Source organism: Trachypithecus francoisi, unplaced genomic scaffold, assembly GCF_009764315.1.
Source record: "Trachypithecus francoisi isolate TF-2019V2 unplaced genomic scaffold, Tfra_2.0 Lachesis_group10, whole genome shotgun sequence".
Taxonomy (NCBI): Eukaryota; Metazoa; Chordata; class Mammalia; order Primates; family Cercopithecidae; genus Trachypithecus; species Trachypithecus francoisi.
Window position 1 is genome coordinate 13,355,860 of NW_022681455.1, and position 19,980 is coordinate 13,375,839.

Below are 19,980 nucleotides of genomic sequence, written 5' to 3' on the forward strand. Positions count from 1 at the left end.
ATTTTGAAAAGTAATAATAAATATGAAAATGTTCTTATACTCTTAAAAACACTTTGGAATGCAATTTCCAACAGTTTCAGGGTACTGTAGGTTTTACAGGCAGGTATATGACCAAAAATCCTTTCTCTGACATTCTATTAGGCCATTCTTGCATTACTATAAAGGAATACTTCAGACTGGGTAATTTATCAAGAAAAGAGGTTTAATTGGCTCATGGTTCTGCAGGCTATCCAGGCAGCATGGCCCTGGCATTTGCTTGACTTCTAGGGAAGCCTTAGGAAGCTTCCAATCATGGAGGAAGGTGAAGGAGAGGAAGGCATATCACATGGCAAAAGCAGGAGCAAGAGAGAGAGTGGGCAGGGAGTTGCCACACGCTTTTTTTTTTTTTGAGACAGAGTCTCACTTTGTCGACCAGGCTGGAGTGCAGTGGCACGATGTCGACTCACTGCAACCTCCACCTCCCAGGTTCCGGTGCTTCTCCTGCCTCAGCCTCCCAAGTAGCTGGGATTACAGGCATGTGCCACCATGCCCGGCTAATTTTTGTGTTTTTAGTAGAGACAGGGTTTCGCCACAAAGTTTTAAATGACCAGATATTGCAAGAACTCACTGTCAAGAAGACAGAACCAAGCCATGAGGGCTCCCCATCCAAGCACCTTACACCAGGCTTCACCCCGAGCAATGGGGATTACCATTCAACATGAGACAAATATCCAAACTATATGAGACATTGAAGCCCATTCCCTATATAGGATGTGTGGTGGTGACACGGGAATGTCACAGAAGCAATTGATTCTGGCCCAATGCAATAAAGAAAAATACAAATGACAACAAGCTTTGAATTAAAAATATAGTCCTTTCTGGGATATTGAGTCCAGGACTCCCTTGGATACCAAAATCCAAGGATGCTCAAGCTCCTTGTATGAAATGGCTTAGTATTTGCAAAAAAACTACGCATGTCCTCCCATATCCTTTAAATCATCTCTAAATTACTTATATCTAATACAAGATAAATGCTATATCAGTAATTATTAGACTATTGTTTTTGTTTGTATTGTTTAAATATCTTCCATCTGCAGTTGGTAGAACCGAAGATTGTGGAATTGATGGATACAGAGGACCGACTGTAGTTATGTTTGGAGACTTCACTGACTTATATTTTCACTCTAGGATCTCTCTTCAGATTTTAAGATGTGAACATCTTGCCAACTATGGACACCAGTTTCTAATACCCAGGGAGGAACTGCAACTTCCGTCACTAGGAGAGCATCCTCTCTATCCCTTAGATCCCAGTAGAGGAGTCTGAGAAGCCTAAAATTTCCTCTACAATGATTCAGTCTCTCACACAGCTCATCCCAGTGGGTGAAGCGGAATGCTGGATAATTGCAGGGTTGTTAAATAATTACCAAAATGTCAAAGGTACAGATGTCTCTGTTCCTGCTCAGGCTCCTGAGTCCGTGTCAGTCATTCCTGGCACCTAATGCAGGCGTTCCCCCCTCGGATGCCATGCCCGTTCCCTGGCTACTTCTGTCACTACGTGCCATCCACTGCCTGTCCCTGCCTCCACGCATTGCATCATTGCAGGCTCACGCCCTGGCTACGAAGTTTCACTTACGGTGGCGAAATTGCATGCCTGGCCACAGGAGTGTCATTTCTGTGCCTTTGCCACTCATGTCTGCTAAGGCTTCAGAACAAGAGGAGCAGGACCAAAAGAAGAGCAGCCATTGTTCTCTGCAGACAGACACACTCTCCCACATGTCCCCGGGGCCACAGGCCTCTTTATGTTCTAACTGGGTCTGTACAGAAGAGGCACAAGACAGGCTTTAGCCTCAAGGGAGGGAGAGGCAAGAGGCCACAGTCCCCAAGTTAGGAGGCCACAAGGAAAGAAAAGGACTTCTGTGAAGAAAAGAGTCCCGTCTAAGTTGCAGTCCACTTGCCTGGGGCCACTGGAGGAGACAGGGCTGGGGAGGGGCCGCTGCAGGGAGGAGGGTGGGGGTCAGCGGCTGTGACATGACGCACGTGCCTCTCCTGGGCTTGAAATTGAGGAACTGAGGAGGCGGTGGTGGCGAGAGTCAGTCTTTCAGAGCACAGGATGGAACAAGAACTCCAGCCACTGACTCTGTCTCATGTATCTGCAAGGGCCGAGGAGATTAATGACCCAAGGAGGCTATGATATGGTCCAAAAACTTTTCCTGGATTTTTTCCGTAGGCGGCTGAGCCAGAGGCCAACTGCGGAAGAACTGGAACAGAGGAACATTTTGAAACGTAAGTGACTAAGCCCATGGCAATCCCTGATGTTTTGTGGCGGCTTTTGTTATTATTTAATGGTAGGCCACAAGGTTTCTACCTTGCGCCTGTGCGGAAAGCACTGAAAACCTTTCTAACGGTTGAGGCCTCATGCGTGTGTGTTAGAACACCAAAGACGACCTCCCCAAAGAGAAGGCAAATTTTATTCCACTTTAGAAGCTCACAGGCGGCAGGCAGAGCCTTCCTTTTAGTGAGTTGTAAAGTCAGAGAGAAGCTGAAAAATTAGAGTGAGACCACTTATGATTTAATGATTTTTGAGAGTAGGGTCACCTTTAAACCAAAATTGGCTTGAAAATGGAGACTGTGATATGGGCGGCTAATGGCCATTTGAACTGAGACTAGAAAGCATGACTTTGCATTGCAGCTGGCTGCTGTTGATAAAAATCCCTCATCCCTTTGAACGTTAAATTTAAAGACCAAGAAAGCATTTCCAAGCGAAGTGCTTCATGTCTGTCTCTCAGGATTCCCACAGCTGGTCCCAGGCATGCCTGTCTGATGCTCTCATTCGAGGAAAGCTGCCTATCACCATTGCTGCAGACAGAAAAAAATAAAGGAGCCCCTTGTTTGGTGTAAGACACAGAGACATGTGAATATGTACAGAGGATCCACTTGGTGCTTTTAAAAAAAAAGGATACAAAATACTAAAAAAGATCAAGCATTTGATGGACACCGCTATGCGTCAGTTTAGTGGTGGATATTAAATAACTTAAAAATCAAACCATTCTATTCAGTCATTGCTACCATTCTCACCACCATTGCCTCAAGATAGTGAACAACTATTTCTGGCTTAATTCATGACCCTGTTCCCCCTACCACACAACACACTTCTAATTTCTCTCCAGAAAGGAAAGATATATACTATGCAGAGTTTTCTAGAAATGCTATGTTGTACAGACTGACTCCTCGCCTCCCCCCGCTCCCCCGCCCCCCGTGCCTAGTAAATCACATGCAACCGCAGTGTGAGTTTGCCGGGAATTTCCACTGTAACCACACTAAAATATTCTTGACTTTACCTTTCTACCGTGCTCACTGTAGCCTTGTGACTTGCTCGGTATTTCGTAGTCTGCTGAAGGTTGGTGCTGGGTTCCGCTCTGATGGGGAGGCCTGTTGCCTACAGCACCCACCCCCGCCTGACGCCCCCGCATGTCCGTTTATGTCAACCCTGCCTTTATCAACATCTTGCCTCCCGTCCCCACGCCAGCCGCCACTTCCTCCACTCTCAGTGGAAGTTATTTTCAGGATTGGGCCTTCCTCGGTCCTCGGGGAACCCTAAGCATTGCCTAGGTCTCTAGGAATGTGCGTTTATTTTTTTTCTGCCCAAGGGGTACCCTTCAAAGTTTCTAAGCTTAATATTCTATATAATGAATTTAGAGCTTTTTCAAAGGATTTCCAAGGTCAGGGAACATTTGGCCTATATGATGTCTTCCTTTCTGCCCCAATCTGGTACCTGAGCCATTATAAACGTTCCGTTGTTGGAGAGAAAGATAAACAGCCAGGTGAGCCTGTACAACTTACTCACAACCCCCTGCTGTACTTGTGGCCTCTGACCTGAGGCCTAAATTCAAAGAAGCTAAAAGCCTCTGGGGATTATTTAGGTTTCAGAAAATGGTGCTTATCACACCGGGAATACGGTTTCTGGAAAGAGATCTAAAATCCCCTAGCTCAGCTCTGGGTTCTCTCAAAGGCATCACATCCCCTCTGTGGCTTGTCCAGATCCCTGGGAGACCACAGGTCCTTTGAGCTTGTGTTTTTACCACCATCAAGCAGGGAACTTAGATTCAGGGAACCAAAAAGGAGTTGTGAAAGATTGTTCCCATAGTTCTCTTTTATTCTCTTCCCTAATCCCTCTTGTCCTGGCCACATAGTTGCAAATTAAATAACTACTTGACCAATTCAAACAGACGGATCATTTCATAGTTTTGAAACTTTTCAGAAATCAACTTGTTTTCCCACAGGTTCTTATTTTTCCCTGTATTCTGGAACTATGTTCTCCTAAATATTTTTTTAAATTTAATCTATCGCGATTGTTAAATAAACAAACAAAAATGTCTAGTCATATAAGAAAACATCCTCCGACAGTTTGTTTTAAAACTGATTTTCTGAGCTTTCAGCCATTTGAGGAACTGCTCGGTGTTGGGCGGTGGGGAACAGGGCACAGAGATGCCATGGCTCAGCCCTGGAGCTTTGAGAGCCTTGGATTGGTTTCCAGCCTCACCCTGCCTGGACCTGGGAGCAGCCCCTGTTCTGTCCAGTAGCCAGTGAGGCCCTGTGTACCTCTGAGCACATAATGAACCCTCTGATGGTGGCAGCTGTAATGATGACATCGCAGGCCTTTCCTGGCCTGTCTTCCCAGTTGCCTAATGTGGTTGTCTTGGTACCTTCTGCCTGAAAATTCATGAACCTGAGTTGGTCAATGGCTTTGAACTAAAGGTATCGATTCCGTAGGTGGTAGCTTGTGGCCCCACCCCCAAGAGTGACCTAAGAAATGCACATAGGAGATGAAGGGCTCCATGCTCTATCAGCTGTGTCACAGGATGCCTGCTTTCATGGCTCCGAAGGGGCCTGTAGGATCAGAAGTCTGAGGCTAGTAATGAGGAGTAGAGCCGGACCCAAGCAAAACATGACCACAGGAAAAAGCCTATCTGTGTAACCACTGAGCCAGGTAGGGTGTGACTAGCCACTTAACACCCCTGGGCCTTCAGATCCTCAGTTATAAACCAGTGGTGGTAGATGAGGTGGTCACTAGGACCCTCATGGCCCTAGTATTCTGTGCCTCTGTAAATTTTCACTGTGTGCCCTCTAGCTGTCCCCAGTGACCCAACATCCAGACCACCTTTCCTTCCATCTGTTCTCCCACCTGAGACATCTCCAAATGGGAGTTCCCTCCTTCTGGTTCTTGCTGTCTGCCTCCCCATTTATCTCTGCTAGATTAATTCATACTAAAATATTAATGGCTGACCGGTTTAATAGGTTTTATCCCACTGAAATTTGCATTTGTACAAATGTCACTGTCTGGGGGTTCCCTGCTTCCGGGTTTTGCTGTCTGCCCCCCAGTTTATCTCTGCTAGATTAATTCATACTGAGCTATTAATGGCTGACTAGTTTAATGGGCTTTTCTTCAAGAGAAATTTGCATTAAAAAAAACAAAAAAACAAAAAAACTCTGGGAGGGAGATAAGATCTCTAATCCAAAGGAAAGCACACTCATGGTGATGGTTTCAGGCACTGTAGGGTGGGCTGGAGCAGGGACCTCTGGTGACCTCAGCCCACAGCAAGATGTGGCTGTTTCTTGTGCTGCCTTTCTACAAAGCCTTATGCCCACAGGCAGTCAGGGGCCCTGATTTGGCCCCACGGGGGTGGCCCTCAAGGGCTTGAGTTCTGCTCTGACCTCACAACACTTGTGCTAGTGGGAAGTATACTCACCTTCAGTGTAAAGGTGACACAGTTATCAGATGGTCCCCACCCCTTTCTAGGCACAGGGGGTTTCCTTCCTTTAAAGACCTGTCCCATACGAAGACAAAAAGCAACCATACCTGAATTGCATGTGTGCACCAATACAACAAACTAATGAAGTTGCCAAAATATAATTCAACAACTGTGTCTCAGGCAGTCATGATGCACCCTACGGCAAAATCAACGTGTTTCCTTTTACTAACACCATTTGAAATATAATCTTAGAAGGCCTGAGAATCACAGGCCTTCCTTGATACAAGCTGACTTCCATAGTTTTTTCAAGTCCAACAATGCTACGCTGATGTCTGTGCTTCCATAGATATCAAGGAATTCTTCCAAGGTTCAGAAGGGAAATGCTCTACCCTAGGTCATCCAGTTAGCTTAAAAGGAGAAATAAGCCCAGATTCTCTGCCCTTCAAATATCTGCCCCCTTCCCCAGACTCTCTTATATACAGCTCTTTAAAAATCTGATGAGTAAATCACCCATGTATTAAGCCAAGAGCTTTTAGGCTCTGCAGTCTACTCTTCTGAGCCACTCCTAAAAAGTCTACATGGAGGCAATTGTATCCCACACTCTGGCCTCACCCACGCTCTGTGGACTTCTTGGAAGATTCAAAGAATTGATGGAATCAGGGCTTGTGAAAGGTGAGCGTTTTGAAATTCCTCCTGCCTTGTCTTGTTCCTGCAGCAGGTCTTCTGCTCTCTCTACCCCCACAGGGCACCAGACACAAGGACTACATCACAATGAGCCTCCTTCAGTGTTTGGAGGCTCAATAGAGAATGAGTGAGCCCCAGTCTTATCCAAAGAAAGGATCCTCACATCTCCCCAAATGCCTGTGTGTCCCCGTGTCAACATTCCCACCCACCTCCTTGCACTGTGCAGTGGCTTGCACCTGTAATCCCAGCACTTTGAGAGGCCAAGGCAGGAGGATCGCTTGATGCCAGGAGTTCAAGACCAGCCTGAACAACATAATGAGACCTCCATCTCAATAAAAAATAAAAACTTTTAAAAATTAGTCAGGTGTGGTGGCGTGCATGTGAAGCCCTAGCTACTTGGGAGGCTGAGGTAGGAGAATCACTTGGGCCCAGGAGTCCAGGCTACAGTAAGCTATGATTGTGCCACTGCACTTTAGGCTGGGAGACAGAACGAGACCCTGTCAAAAAAAAAAAAAAAAAAAACCTACCTTCCTTGTAGCCATGTTTCTCAACCCCAGCATCTCTGTCTGGAGACCTGAAACCCCATGTGATGTAAAGAAGGCAAAATGATAAGGTTGACCTGCTCAGTAGCATTTTGAAATAACGCAGGTAGTTTGGAAAGCAATCCCCATAAGGAGAAGGGGAGCGGGGGGAGGGGACAGGAGCTCTCTCTTCCCTTTTTCAAACTGAAATGCTTGGCCTACCAAGGTCCAAAGGATGCACCTGTACACAACACTGTTTACTGAAATAAAAAAACATCTTAAATATTTCTTTCAGCTCGGAATGAACAAGAGGAACAGGAGGAGAAGAGAGAGATCAAGAGGAGGCTAACCCGAAAGGTAGGTGGTACTCCATGCCAAGAGCTGGGACAGGCGAGGGTGGGCTGCCCGCCACACCTCTGCTGGCCTCAGTGGCCTCACCGCTGCCTGGTTCCTCTCCTCCTGTGTCAGAGAGCGCCACTCTCTTACTCTATAAGACCTCTCCACTCAGTTTCATGACCCTCAGTCCTTTGAGCTGGTGACATTCAATGTTGTTTGATTTTGTGACACCCACCTACTCCCAAATAACTTGATGGCTATTGTGTTATATTTTTGATTACACTGAATGTTTTGTTTTTAAAAATTCACTATAATCCCATTAAGCAATGGGAAATTCATAATCAAAATCAGTAGTTCAAAGGCCAGGTTCAGTGGTTCATGCCTATAAACCCAGCACTTTGGGTGGCAAAGGTGAGTGGATAACTTGAAGCCAGGAGTTCGAGACCAGCCTGGGCAACATGGTAAAATGCTGTCTTTGCCAAAGTAAATATACAAAAACTAGTTGGCCATGGTGATGTGCACCTGTAGTCCCAGATACATGGGAGTCTGAGATTGGATAATTGCTTGAGCCCAGGAAGGCAGAGGTTGCAGTTAGCCGAGATCACACCGCTGCACTCCAGCCTGGGCAACAAAGCAAGACTGTCTCAAAATAAAAGAAAAATTACTAGTTCAAATATTACACAATTATTTGCTAAGACCCTGGGAAAGTATAGACTTTTTTTTTTTTTTGCTTCCCTGGCACTATTCTTTCCCTAGGAATTAAGAACTATGCAACTTTATTAGGCTAAATTATGAAAGTGCTGACAAATTTAAAGTAGATGTTTGAGAAGCACATAGATAAAAGTCATAAAACTGGAATTTTAATATATTCTTAACCCCAAAAATAGATGGTTTGGCAATGCACTGTAGCCTCGCATGCATATCATTCCACACGAGTGTCCTCTTTAACAACAAACGCATTGTTAAGGCTATTCTTGGATGATGCTGAAAAGTTTAATTAATTGATGACATGCAAGATATAATACTACCTTCTGTCTGACGAAGTCAAAGTGTTTTTAATCAGCCTCCTACAGTGACCATCTTGAGAGAAAGATACTCATATCTTAGCGACAGTTAAGAGGCCCATTAACATTCATTGTAAAAAGGTTTATGACTGGATTTTTCTCTCCAGAAATCTCACACAAAGGAAGAAATTCAGAGATCCTGAAATATCATACCAATTATGAAGGAGATGGTTTGTATTTCTCAACACTTTCTCTCCCTGCGAGCATCCCAGATAACCTGGTGACAAGGCAGATGCCAACGCAATTAGCAAGAGCAGGATAAACAAGTGCCTGAATGGTCAGACGACTGGCTGGCGTCACCCTGACGGAGACTAGAGCAAGAGCTAAGTGATTTCACCAGCCAGTCGCTGTCCTACCCGTCAAGGTTGGACCCTTTACATCCTTACGCCCACCCACTCTTTGGATGCAGGGTGCACTTCTTCCTGAGCTTGAGTAGTGAGAAGAGCAGGGGAGACACATTAGCTTTTTCTCATCGTGTCCTTGAAATGACAGGGGCTTGCAAAAGACACTGTGATAAACCTTCATTTCTGATATGGAAAGGTCTAGAAACTTAGGAAAAAAAAAACGTTTAAATCAGATTTTCATCAGATTTTTTGGAATTGGTTGCTAGATCCCCAAAATTCCCCCAATTTTAAAAGTTGCTTGCTAAAAGATGGTCATAGAGAAATACTTAGACATTTACTTAATTCCTATCTCTTAACAAAGTTGATATGATTTTATGGAGAACTTGACTAATGGCATGATTTGGCAATGAGTGAGTAAAGAGTCTTCCTTTCCACACCCATCTCCCTAGGGTGGGTAACACTAGGGATGGGGACCCCAAATAGTTCATAGTTTTTGCAAGTCTCCACAATCAAATAATTGCCTCTTTGTTCCTTCTCACCTCTCCTTTCTTCTCCCTGGGAAATGGCCTTGGAATTTTAGCATTTACCTTCCCCTGGGACTGGCTGGGGGGATTAGAAGTAATGAGCTTGAGGGGGATAACTGCTTCTGAGAGAGAGAGACTGGAAGAACATAGGGGCAACTTCCACATCTGCTTTTGTGGGCAGAGATGTGGTGCCTTCCAGCAGGTGGGGAACCTACATCATCACTTCCTGGCTCTGTGTAGGTTCTTCTCTTGAGCATTTACCACACCAAGACCAGATGCCAGTGATGGTGGCTGCTTTATAGTGATTTGCCCTCAGACCAAGAACTTCTTCAATAAAGTTCTATTTCATTGTAATGCACTAGTAAGAAAACTAAAAAATAAAACGTAGTAACTGAGGCTGATAGCAACAGATCAGTCATTTTCTTTGACCAAACTGAGACTAATATAAAAGTTACATGCTTTGCCTTTTAAAAAACATGCCTGCGGCCAGGCGCAGTGGCTCATGCCTGTAATCCCAGCACTTTGGGAGGCCGAGGCGGGCCTGACTTTGGCTGCAAAGATTATTTTTGCAGCATTCAAGGAAGCACTTCAGGTTCCAGATGCCCCAAGGGCTACAGCCAGCACCAGGCCAAAGGTGCATCTTCTGAGCCCTTTGTGCTCAGGGGCATAAGCTCACGCACGGGGGAGTGTCCTGGTGGCCGTTTGTGCTGGGGTCCTTGCACCAACTGTGGCTCTCAGAGGCAGCAGCCAGCTGTATCCTCACTCATTCCCTCTGAGCACTTGGGCGCAGTGCCATCTTGATTTGGAAAGGCAGTGTCCAAGGCCCCACGATTTTCAGGCACAAGAAACAGCCCCTGACCTGCAGCGTTTATGCTTAGTCTTCAGTTCACTCCAGACCCTGCCATAGATAGGATATTAGTAAAATCCAGGTCATAATTTCCAGGAAGAGAAATTTGAAAGTCAGGGCTTAACCATTTTTCTCACATCATGGCACACTTAGAAAATAACACTTTGGGCCAGGCTCGGTGGCTCACACCTGTAATCCCTGCACTTTGGGAGGCTGAGAACGGCAGATCATTTGAGATCAGGAGTTCGAGACCAGCATGGGCAATATGGTGAACCCTATTTCTATTAAAAATACAAAAATTAGCTGGGCAATGTGGTGCATACCTGTAATTCCAGCTACTCGGAGGCTGAGGCAGGAGAATTACTTGAACCCAAGACGTGGAGGTTACAGTGAGCCGAGCTCATTGCACCACTGAACTCCAGCCTGGGCAACAGAGTGAGCCTCTATCTGAAAAAAGAAAAATAAAGAAAAGAAAATAACACTTTGTCCAGCCCCTTGGGGTAAACCCAGCAAGTCCTGAGGAACACAGACAGGATTCTGAGTAGGAGTCTGTTTATCTGGAGGAAATAGGACAAATATTGCATGTCTTTATGTATTTTAATTATAGCACAAAATCTCCCTGCACTCACATTGTGGAGATCGTTTTGGAGCCAGGATGACTGCTATTTTTGTTTACGGTGACCACAGCCATAATAGCCTGGGAAGCCTGTGGGTTCTCGCGACAGGCCCACACTGGTGCCAGAATGTTGTCCTGCCCAAGAAAGCCAAGGGAGGGCTACGTGCAGTCTAGGCAGGGGGCACGGCACCAGAGGCGGCTGAGCCCCTGATCCCCAGAGATTCCTGCCTTTGGCTGAGAGGGAGCTGCAGGCCTGCCTTGGCCCTGGCTGGGATGTGTCACTACTCTATTTGATACCTGCCAGCCATCCTCTAATTGTGCTCTGGCAGCATGAGAGCAAGTTGGAACATTCTCGCACCAGCCAAGGGTGTCTGCAAGCTGCCGGTTGCAGACTTGAAACTGCCAGGGTGGTTTGGACTCCATTGTGTTTGTTTTATGGGCCTGAGTTGCAAGATTCTATGAGACAGTGTCTTCTAGTAATAGAATTACACAGAGTTTAGGGCTCAGAGGGAAAATTGCTTTTAAGTAGCATTGGTTGAACACCAATTGACAGCATCTTAAAGACAGCAATTGTGTTGCTCCAGGAGAAATAAACCTGGTGACAGGAAGAGATAATAGAAATGTCAGCCTTATGTTGCTAAAGTAGAGGAAGGGGTCCTCATGGCTAATATCGGGAGATGGCAAAATACATGTGAATCTTCCTTTTACTTGCCTCATCTCTCATTCCTGCAGTCCTTCATCAGGGACCATCCAAAGGGCTGGTCCTGAGTCGCCCCTGGCATAAATGTGGCCTTTTTCTGTACTTACTCAGCTCCGCATTTGTTGACTGACCTTCCCCTTGACCTTCTTGCAGAGGGCTGTCACCAACGTTTGGGCTGACCTCTTCAGCCAGCAGATTCCCATCCCCGCATACCCCGAGTTTGCATACCATTTTCACATACGCTTTTTTGCATCTAAAACACACACAAAATGTATTGCAAACCCATCTTGGAGAAGGCATTCAATGTGACACACAGATGTGGACTCACAAATCCAAAATAAGACAGAATCATTGTAGAATATCCCTGTCACCTGGCGGGAGTAGGACAGATAAGAAGAAATCCACTACAGAAGCCCACAGCCAAACAGAAAGACAAGCTTCTAGTAACGACTGGAACTCAGCAATGTCATGAAGATAGAGACTGTTTACTATCGATTTGTATAGGTGTAAACACAGTATTGTAAATATACTTTAGTCCTGATCTTTTTCTATTCTATACTGAAATATACACAGGTAAAATGATATGATGCCTGCAATTTGTTTCAAAGAAATCCACGTGAATGTAGTCAAGAGTTGATCATTGTTGAAGTTGGTGATAATACACCAAATTCATGATATTAGTCTCCTTCCTTCTTTTGAAAATTAATATAATAAAAGATTTTTTTTAAGTTAAAAAAAAAAAAAAAGATAGAGCTTGGCCTAGAGGGTATGTAAGGGATAACAAAGCTCTCTCTTAGGACTGAGAAAGGGTCCAGTCCCAAGAGTCAGGAGACTTGGGTCCCCCTACCCCGGCCCTCCCCCTCCCCCTGCCCCTCACTCACTATGCAATGCATCCACTGCCTCACTGAACCTTATTTTCCACACCTGCAAGTTCACAGACAGGACCGAGTGCCATGGTCAACCCTTTCTGGCTGACTGGGTCTGTCTCTCTCCCTCCCTGCAGCTCAGTCAAAGGCCCACCGTGGAAGAGCTTCGGGAAAGGAAGATCCTCATCCGCTTCAGTGATTACGTGGAGGTGGCTGACGCTCAGGACTATGACCGCAGGGCAGATAAGCCGTGGACCCGCCTCACCGCTGCAGACAAAGTAAGCAGAGGGGAGTGCTGGAGAGTGGGAGGCAGGATCATCTGCTGGGTGTCTCGCTGGGCTCACCGCTGGGGAGCGTGTAGGGAGACCCGCAGCCAGGCCTCAGCTGCAGTCCCTGTAATGGAGTGCTGGGACCCCAACACCTTTCCCCAGGGGCCAGAGATAATCTGCAGAAAGGCTGCTGAATCGAAGAAAACACAAGGCACATAATACTGTGCCCATTTTACAGGAGGAGGAGCAGCAGCCTAGGAGGCTGTGCCCAGGGAAAGAGAATAGCACTGGGTAGGCGTAGACAGGTGAAGGCACGAGGCTCTGGGCTCATCACAGTCCTTCCGTGTAGGGGACACTGCTGCCGGCATCCAACGGGGGATTCACCAAACCAAAAGAAAAGACAAAGTGGACACGTAACCTCAGGAGAGAAATAGGCACAAATCAAAGAGACGTCGCAAAACGTATCTCGCCGCACTAGACCCTCACCGATTCAGAAAACAAAAAGAATAATCTGAAGTTCAGTTTGTTTTTTAGGAAAAGCAGTGATGCCAATGAGAAATCATTTTCTCTGTCCACCAGACGAGGCATCAGAATGAACCTCTGTTTGGTAATCCTCTCTGATTCTAGTCTGGTCACCATGAGGAGCTGGAGGGTTAAGGGCCTTTTCTAAAATGTAGTCTGTGCGCTGGGCACGGTGGCTCATGCCTGTAATCCCAGCACTTTGGGAGGCGAAGGCGGGTAAATCACTTGAGGTCAGAAGTTCAAGACCAGCCTGAACAACATGATGAAACCCCATCTCTGTTAAAAATACAAAATTAGCCGGGCGTGATGGCACGCACCTGTAATCCCAGCTGCTCGGGAGGCTGAGGCAGGAGAATTGCTTGAACCCAGGAGGCGGAGGTTGCAGTGAGCCAAGATTGCACCACTGCACTCCAGCCTGGATGACAAGAGTGAAACTCCATCTCAAAAACAAAGAAACAAATATATATATATATTATATATATTTATAATATATGTATTTATTTTATATATATATAGTCTGGAATAATGATCTGCCCAATGTGTAGGTGACAATAGAAACTATGGAGTGTGTCAGGGGCCTTCTGCTCAACAGTCCTGCCTTCACTCTGTCCGTTTCAGGGACCCGGGGTTTTCTTATATGAGTCAGCAGGAAGTCATCTACGGCCCAGGCTGGCTACATTATCACCAACCCTGGATCCAGGAGTTGCAGGAAACATGGATGCAGGCACATTGCCGCACTCGGGTGGGAATGAAGCAGCCAGAGGCAGATAGACTTCCAGAGACGACCTCGCCTGTGGTGGGTCAACCCACAGACACAATGTGTGGAAGACTATGCCCTCCTCTGTAAACACAGCATTCACATCTTCCCTGCAAGGGAATTTGTGAGAGCAACCCAGGAACTGGCACTGCCATGCCCCAGACAGACAAACCCAGCTCCCCAGGAGTGTGTCATCTAAATACGAAGAGGAAGGGGCTTTCGCTCTTGTCCTCTCCTGTCCACACTCTCACTGTGGTATGCTTGCAAGGATAAGGATATTCGCAAGTGTGCAAGGAAACCACAGGCATCTCTACTTGCACCCTCATAGAGTTCTGAGTAGCTCTTAGGCCGAAAACATATCCAGTTTCTCAGTGGCTGTTGGGGACAAAAAACAGGAAGCACAGCGTGACCCCTGCCCCCGCCCCAAAGCTGCTACCCAGGCACTTAAACCTAAGCCAGCCTTCTTTTCCTGGGGAGGGCCATTCTGATCCTACATGAAGACTTTTCTGTTCTCAAACTCCTGGGGCCTTGATATTCCCATCAAAGCAGGTATCGGCCATAGACAGCTGTGCAAGAAGGCAGGAATTTGCGATTTCCACCCCTGAGGAAGGAGTGAGGTTGTCTCCGGCCCCAGCTGCCTTCTCTACCAGCCCCTCCTCCTCCCCTGCTCTCTCATGGCCTCTCTTTGCTGTCTGATTCCAGGCCCTGCCTCCTCGGTGGCAGTATTGTAAAGATGGGGTGATTTGGGATCATCTCAGAACATGTGAGGTTATTCAAAACATATCTTCCATGGTGAAATACATCACTGAAGAGTCAGGCAAGTTGTAAAAGAGCAAAAGCAAAGGGTTGGTAGGGAGCTGGCCATCACCCTTCCCCCTAATTTGGTTGGAGAATTTGATCCATGCCTTCTGGAAGTCTCCACCTCGAGGCAAAAGTGTGCCTGTGCTGAGCTCTGTTTATTTACGGAAGATGAGAGGTTGACATTGAATGTGTTCTTGGGCCCCCAGGAGTGTGGGGTAGGCGTACACCACCATTGATGCCCCAATGCCACAGCTCTGTGAAAAGAAGAAGAAAAACACACTTAGGGCAATAGCCTGTCGTCATTTGCAACTTAGATTTAGGGAAGGAGGGGAATCTTTGTTGTAAATGACATCTCAGGTGATTTTTCTTCCTCCCAATGAAAGAATTCATCTTAAACTTGTTGGTCTTTGTTGAAGAAGAAAAATATGTTGTTAGGAATGAACTGAAAGGGGAGTTTTTTTCTGACTCTCTCCCATTGCACATCGATGGGCTTCTGTTGATTCCAGGCTGCCATCCGAAAGGAGCTCAATGAATTCAAAAGCACTGAGATGGAAGTTCATGAATTGAGTAGACACTTAACAAGGTTAGTATCGAGGGTTTTTTTTTCCTTCAAGTTGCAATATTTATCTCCAAATGAAGCTCTCCCCCTTGTGGGTTACGAGTGGGTTGGTGGTGCCGTGGGAGGGAAGATAATAGGAAGGTAGGCATGCAGTTCCACTTTAGGTTACTGAAATGAGGAAGCAGAACATAGGTGGCCCAGGCTAAAAGCAACTTTCTGCAAAGTCTGAGGTCCACTCATTTAAACTAAAGGTCTGATAAGCACCAGACTACCAACAACCCCAAGGTGAGTTTTCGTGAAAACTCAAGTCAAGGAGAAAAGATTGTTGCCAATTTGCAACCAGTCAGCAGAGGCCAAACCTGAACAAAATACCAAGTCCACGTGGGACTTCCAAAGTGGACCACTTCTGTTATTCCCTGACATTCTCCCTGACAGTCCAGCATGATGATATTTGGGGAAACTGAGGCACGGAGTGATTAAGAGACTTATATAAGGTTGCATTGCTAGTTAGCAACAGTGCTATTGATTTAATTCTGACTTTCTTTTGGGGGGAACATTTAGAGAAATAGGACATAGCAAGTATTTAGTCTAGAGACTCAGAGACACAGATTGGGTTCTGCACCTTGCTGCTGGATCCAGGCTGATGGCAGGAGGTGGAGGCCACCAGGGCTGCCCCTGATGAAACCATTTCAAAACCAGGTGTGTGTTCAGTGGCGCTCCTGTGGGGATGATGGTGGAAAGCTCACCCCTCCCTCTCATGGTCAAGAAACTCCCTGAGGATGGGAGATTGGACTGTTGAATCCTGCACCTTTGGCAGCCCCTTGGTCTTGATGTAATTATTTGTTTCCTCAGGTTTCACCGACCTTAACAGTCGAATTCCTCTTGAGTGCTATGCTGTCTTCAAAACATAAATTTATAAGAACCATAAGTGCTGGTATTTATTCACTTCCCCATTATGATGTAAATCTTCTGAACTGCCTTTTTTTTTAAAAGAAGAAAAATCACGGAAACACAATCAGGATTTTATGTGTGAAAACGCAAAAGTGATGGCTCGGTGGTCCGAGCTGCTGGTCCCACTTCTGACACCAAAATGCATCCCAAACCCCAGCAGTGCCAAGGGCACCGGCAGGGCCCTGACTGAAGACTTTCCAGCAGGTGGAATGGTCCTTGTCCTCTCCAGCCAGGCCCAGCAGGCACTGCCTTCATGAAGTCTCCAGCAAACCTCTTCCTCACAAGTGTCTGTCACCTGAGTCCAAAGAAACCTGAAGGGGTGGGTTTGTTTTGGGGGGTACTGTGCAAAGCTAATGATCTGGTTGGACTCCTACACTTGGCCAAATGTGCTGGCTCCAGACATGACATCTGGTTTGGGGGCCCTTTGAAGTTGATGCCAAGAAGGAGGGAGCACTTCTCAGTTGTCCCTGGCTTTTCCCTCCCTTCAGCCACCACCCACACAGTGAACAAAAGGGAAGGGCCCATTTCTGGGGGAGTCTGGCTGCCTCTTGGCTATGAAGGCTGGCACTGAGCACCCATCCTGCCCCCTCTGCCTGAGCTGAGCTGCCTTTCGGGAAGCTCTGGTTTAGAAGGGGAAAGTTGTCATCTGCTCAGTTCAAATAATCAACCCATCTGTGTTCAGAGAGTCCAGTGTCATGAGTGACCCACGCACACACACAGCCATTGCTAAGGTACTCCTGTGCTGTTTATAAGTCTGAGTGGGAGGACCCTATTGAACCCTGTGGGGTCAGAAATTGCTTGGCTGACATTTATTTTCTCTGTGTGTCTTGGAGCCGGTGATGATATGGCTTGGGAGTTCCTAGCTTCTGTGTATAGGACCAGTGCATACAGGCCAGAAACTTTTCCTATAGGACTGGCTTTCCAGCCACTGAGGGACTGGTACTCCAGAACCACTCCATGGCCTTCTCTTTTTTGTTTTTGCACTGAAGAGTTTCTGTGAAGGAGCCCCGGAGTTGGGCATGTGCCAGAATCAGGCCAACACCAGCCACACCTGCCCACAGTGCCCCTTCCTGCTCCAGTTGATCCAGAGAGCTCTTCCCTCTCCCTCATGATGCTGGGAAGCGTGATTGTGGGTATGTCTCTGACTGGGATACCCAGGGTAGGGTGTGCAATGAGGCCAAGACCCTCCTAAACCCTAACAAGCATCCTAATGAGGCCCATTGCAGCTTTCGTTTTCCTTCCTAACAGAGCTCGCAGGCCCTCAGTCACAGAGTTCTCTCACTTTCTGGAGTGACTCCATTGTTACCCCAGTCTTTCTAGGTGGTGGCACACTCTCCACCACACATGCCATTTAGAAAGATGCCAGCTTGGCCTTTCCAAAAAGTTAACCAGTCTCCCACCACGAACCCTGTGGGAGCAGGTTACTCTTAGGATGCACATCTGTCAATGAGGCCATTGCATTTTTTTGCAGGCATGAACCGCTCTCATGTAGGCACTAACCCAGGAGCCGGACAACTGCTGGGGAGAGTTCAGGGCAGCTCTTTGGGCGGTGCCTCCAGCTGCAGCTTTGCCTTGCCACCTGGAGCCAGCACGCCTCTGCCCAACCCAAGGAGGATGCCATCACTAGATCCTTTTTTTTTTTTTTTTTTTAACTCTTGAATCTGAATAGTTCCTGCCGTGGGGAGAGGTATTGTTCAGGGAAAATGTGATCGGGATTTTAGTGTGGCTGTAAACACAGTCTTCCCGAAAGGCTTACTGACGTTTGAATGTGCAAATGGTATGACGAAAGATGTAGGGCTCTTTCGTTGAACTTCTCTACGGCGGGTGGGCGGGCATGTGTTCCAGGTGGAGGTGCCTGCCGGCCAGGCTTTGAGTCTGAACTTCCTCTAACTGCAGCTGGGCTCCTGGCACACGTGGTGCCCTGGCATGATGGTCCTCCCTGACCAGGAGCGAGTCCTAAGGAAATTCATTCCATTGACTGGACTTCCTCCCATGATAGGCCCATGGCTTCTCTGCTGGCCTTGGTTCTTGGCCCTTCAGATTCCCTGGGGATATAAGGCCCACGTGGATCTCCCTGCAGCCAGCCAGCAAACAGCCCAGGGTTTCCGCCCAAAGTGCCCTCGTGCTGCAGTCCACTTTGTGCATGGAAGATACTGAACACAATTTCCACTGCTCTTCCTGCAGGACCTCTTTTCCAGAAGTCACTTGCTCAGACTGAGGGGTGCACCTCCCCTGCCTGCCATTGACAGGTCCTGCGCCTTCAGGATGGGCTAGTTCAAGCCTGTTTTAAGTGGCTCTTACACAGGCTCAGCAACCTCTGTGGCCTGCAGGATGGGCCTTCTGCTGTCTCTTTCCTTTCTTAAAACCTTAAGGTCTTTCTAGAGACCTGTTCAATTTTCTTTCTTTTTTTCTCGGCTACAACATCATGACAACTGTAGCAATTTGTGTTACTTTCCAAGATGACAATTTGACATTAATTAAGGGAAAAAATAAAAGGGTGAGCTAGATGACTTAAAATGCATCTCTTTTTTGAAAAAGCTGCAGCTGGCAAGTCAAAGTTTATTTTATGTGTATAAATTCCCAGTTGAGCATTTTTTCATTTGGATTAGTGTGAGAGGAAAAATGTGAAATGTCTCACATCAAATGCTTCCTTCTAAAGATTAGACATTGCCCGATCCTACCCCCTGCCCCCAATCAATGACAGAAGAGATCGCCATCAGCCTACTAGCTTTTTTAAAATGGCTGATATATTCATCTCCAAAGGCCCTCAAAGCCCTGTAAAACTTTTAAAACTTTAGCCTTTATGTCAGATTAGAGAAACCAAACAACGTGACGGTAAATGTGATGAAAAGCTCTGATTTTATTTTTCTCCCGCTTATGAACATGTATTTTTATTTGCCGAATGAAAATCGTGTTGTGTTGCTTCGATGAATGGAATTTCAGGTTCTCCCTGTGCACAGCCGGTGGGCAAAGGTCACCTTCAATGACTTTTTCTCCCTATCTGTCTGTTAATCCCCAGACCGGTTGCATTTTCCAGTTGCTTCCTGGGTGTCTGTACATAGTTTGTCTTTGTATAGGAGTGAGTGTGGTGACCGTCAATCCCCTGATCTCCCGGGTTCTAATTTAACAGATGATGGCTGTATGAGGAAAACGATGTAAATAGAGAATACGAATTAAACTGGATCTCTGTGGCCTAGGTTTTGTACATACAGAAACTGCATGGCATTTAAATTATTGTTTGTCTCTGATGATGTATGCAGTTTCTTTAAAAACAGACCAAAAAAAAAGTCAAAAAAAAAACCTCTTGACTGTTGTGTGTTTTATCAACCAGCAGCAGAAACCACCCAAAATGCTTTGACTGGGAAAGGGAGGTTTCAGGAATGGGAGAGGTCAGCTCACCTGCAACATACATAGTGAGACTGAGTGGACAGACGGGACAACCGCATGTCTCTGGTATTATTGGGGGAAGGAAGTATTGGAGCACATACATTAACTTTCTAGAAGACTTTTGTGTACTGGGAGTTTTTTCCTCAACTGTTGTCTTTTTTGTTTTGTTTTTGTTTTTGTTTTTGTTTTTGTTTTTGTTTTGAGACGGAGTCTTGCTCCGTCACCAGGCTAGAGTGCAATGGCACGATCTCAGCTCACTGCAACCTCTGCCTCCCGGGTTCAAGACATTCTCCTGCCTCAGCCTCCCAAGTAGCTGGTACTACAGGCACATGCCACCATACCTGGCTAATTTTTGTATTTTTAGTAGAGACAGGGTTTCACCATGTTTGCCAGGATGTTCTCGATCTCGACCTCGTTATCCGCCCGCCTCAACCTCCCAAAGTGCTGGGATTACAGGCATGAGCCACTGCATTCAGCCTTCCTCAACATTTTTATAAGAATAT

General features: G+C 46.5%; 1 protein-coding gene across 15 annotated transcripts in view; it reads left to right on the top strand.

The window, feature by feature from the left end:
* Positions 1–19,390, top strand: part of PHACTR1 (phosphatase and actin regulator 1) — a 596,190-nt gene extending 576,800 nt beyond the window's left edge. For 9 of the 15 annotated variants that reach the window (XM_033216236.1, XM_033216242.1, XM_033216237.1 and 6 more), the window contains 5 exons: positions 2,207–2,262; positions 7,230–7,291; positions 12,369–12,509; positions 15,087–15,163; positions 15,839–15,981. In XM_033216236.1, the coding sequence (XP_033072127.1) occupies positions 2,207–2,262; positions 7,230–7,291; positions 12,369–12,509; positions 15,087–15,163; positions 15,839–15,938 (436 nt within the window). In that variant the 3' untranslated portion in view covers positions 15,939–15,981. The other 6 variants (XM_033216240.1, XM_033216246.1, XM_033216247.1 and 3 more) reach the window with 1 other exon arrangement.
* Positions 19,391–19,980: the final 590 nt, after the last annotated feature.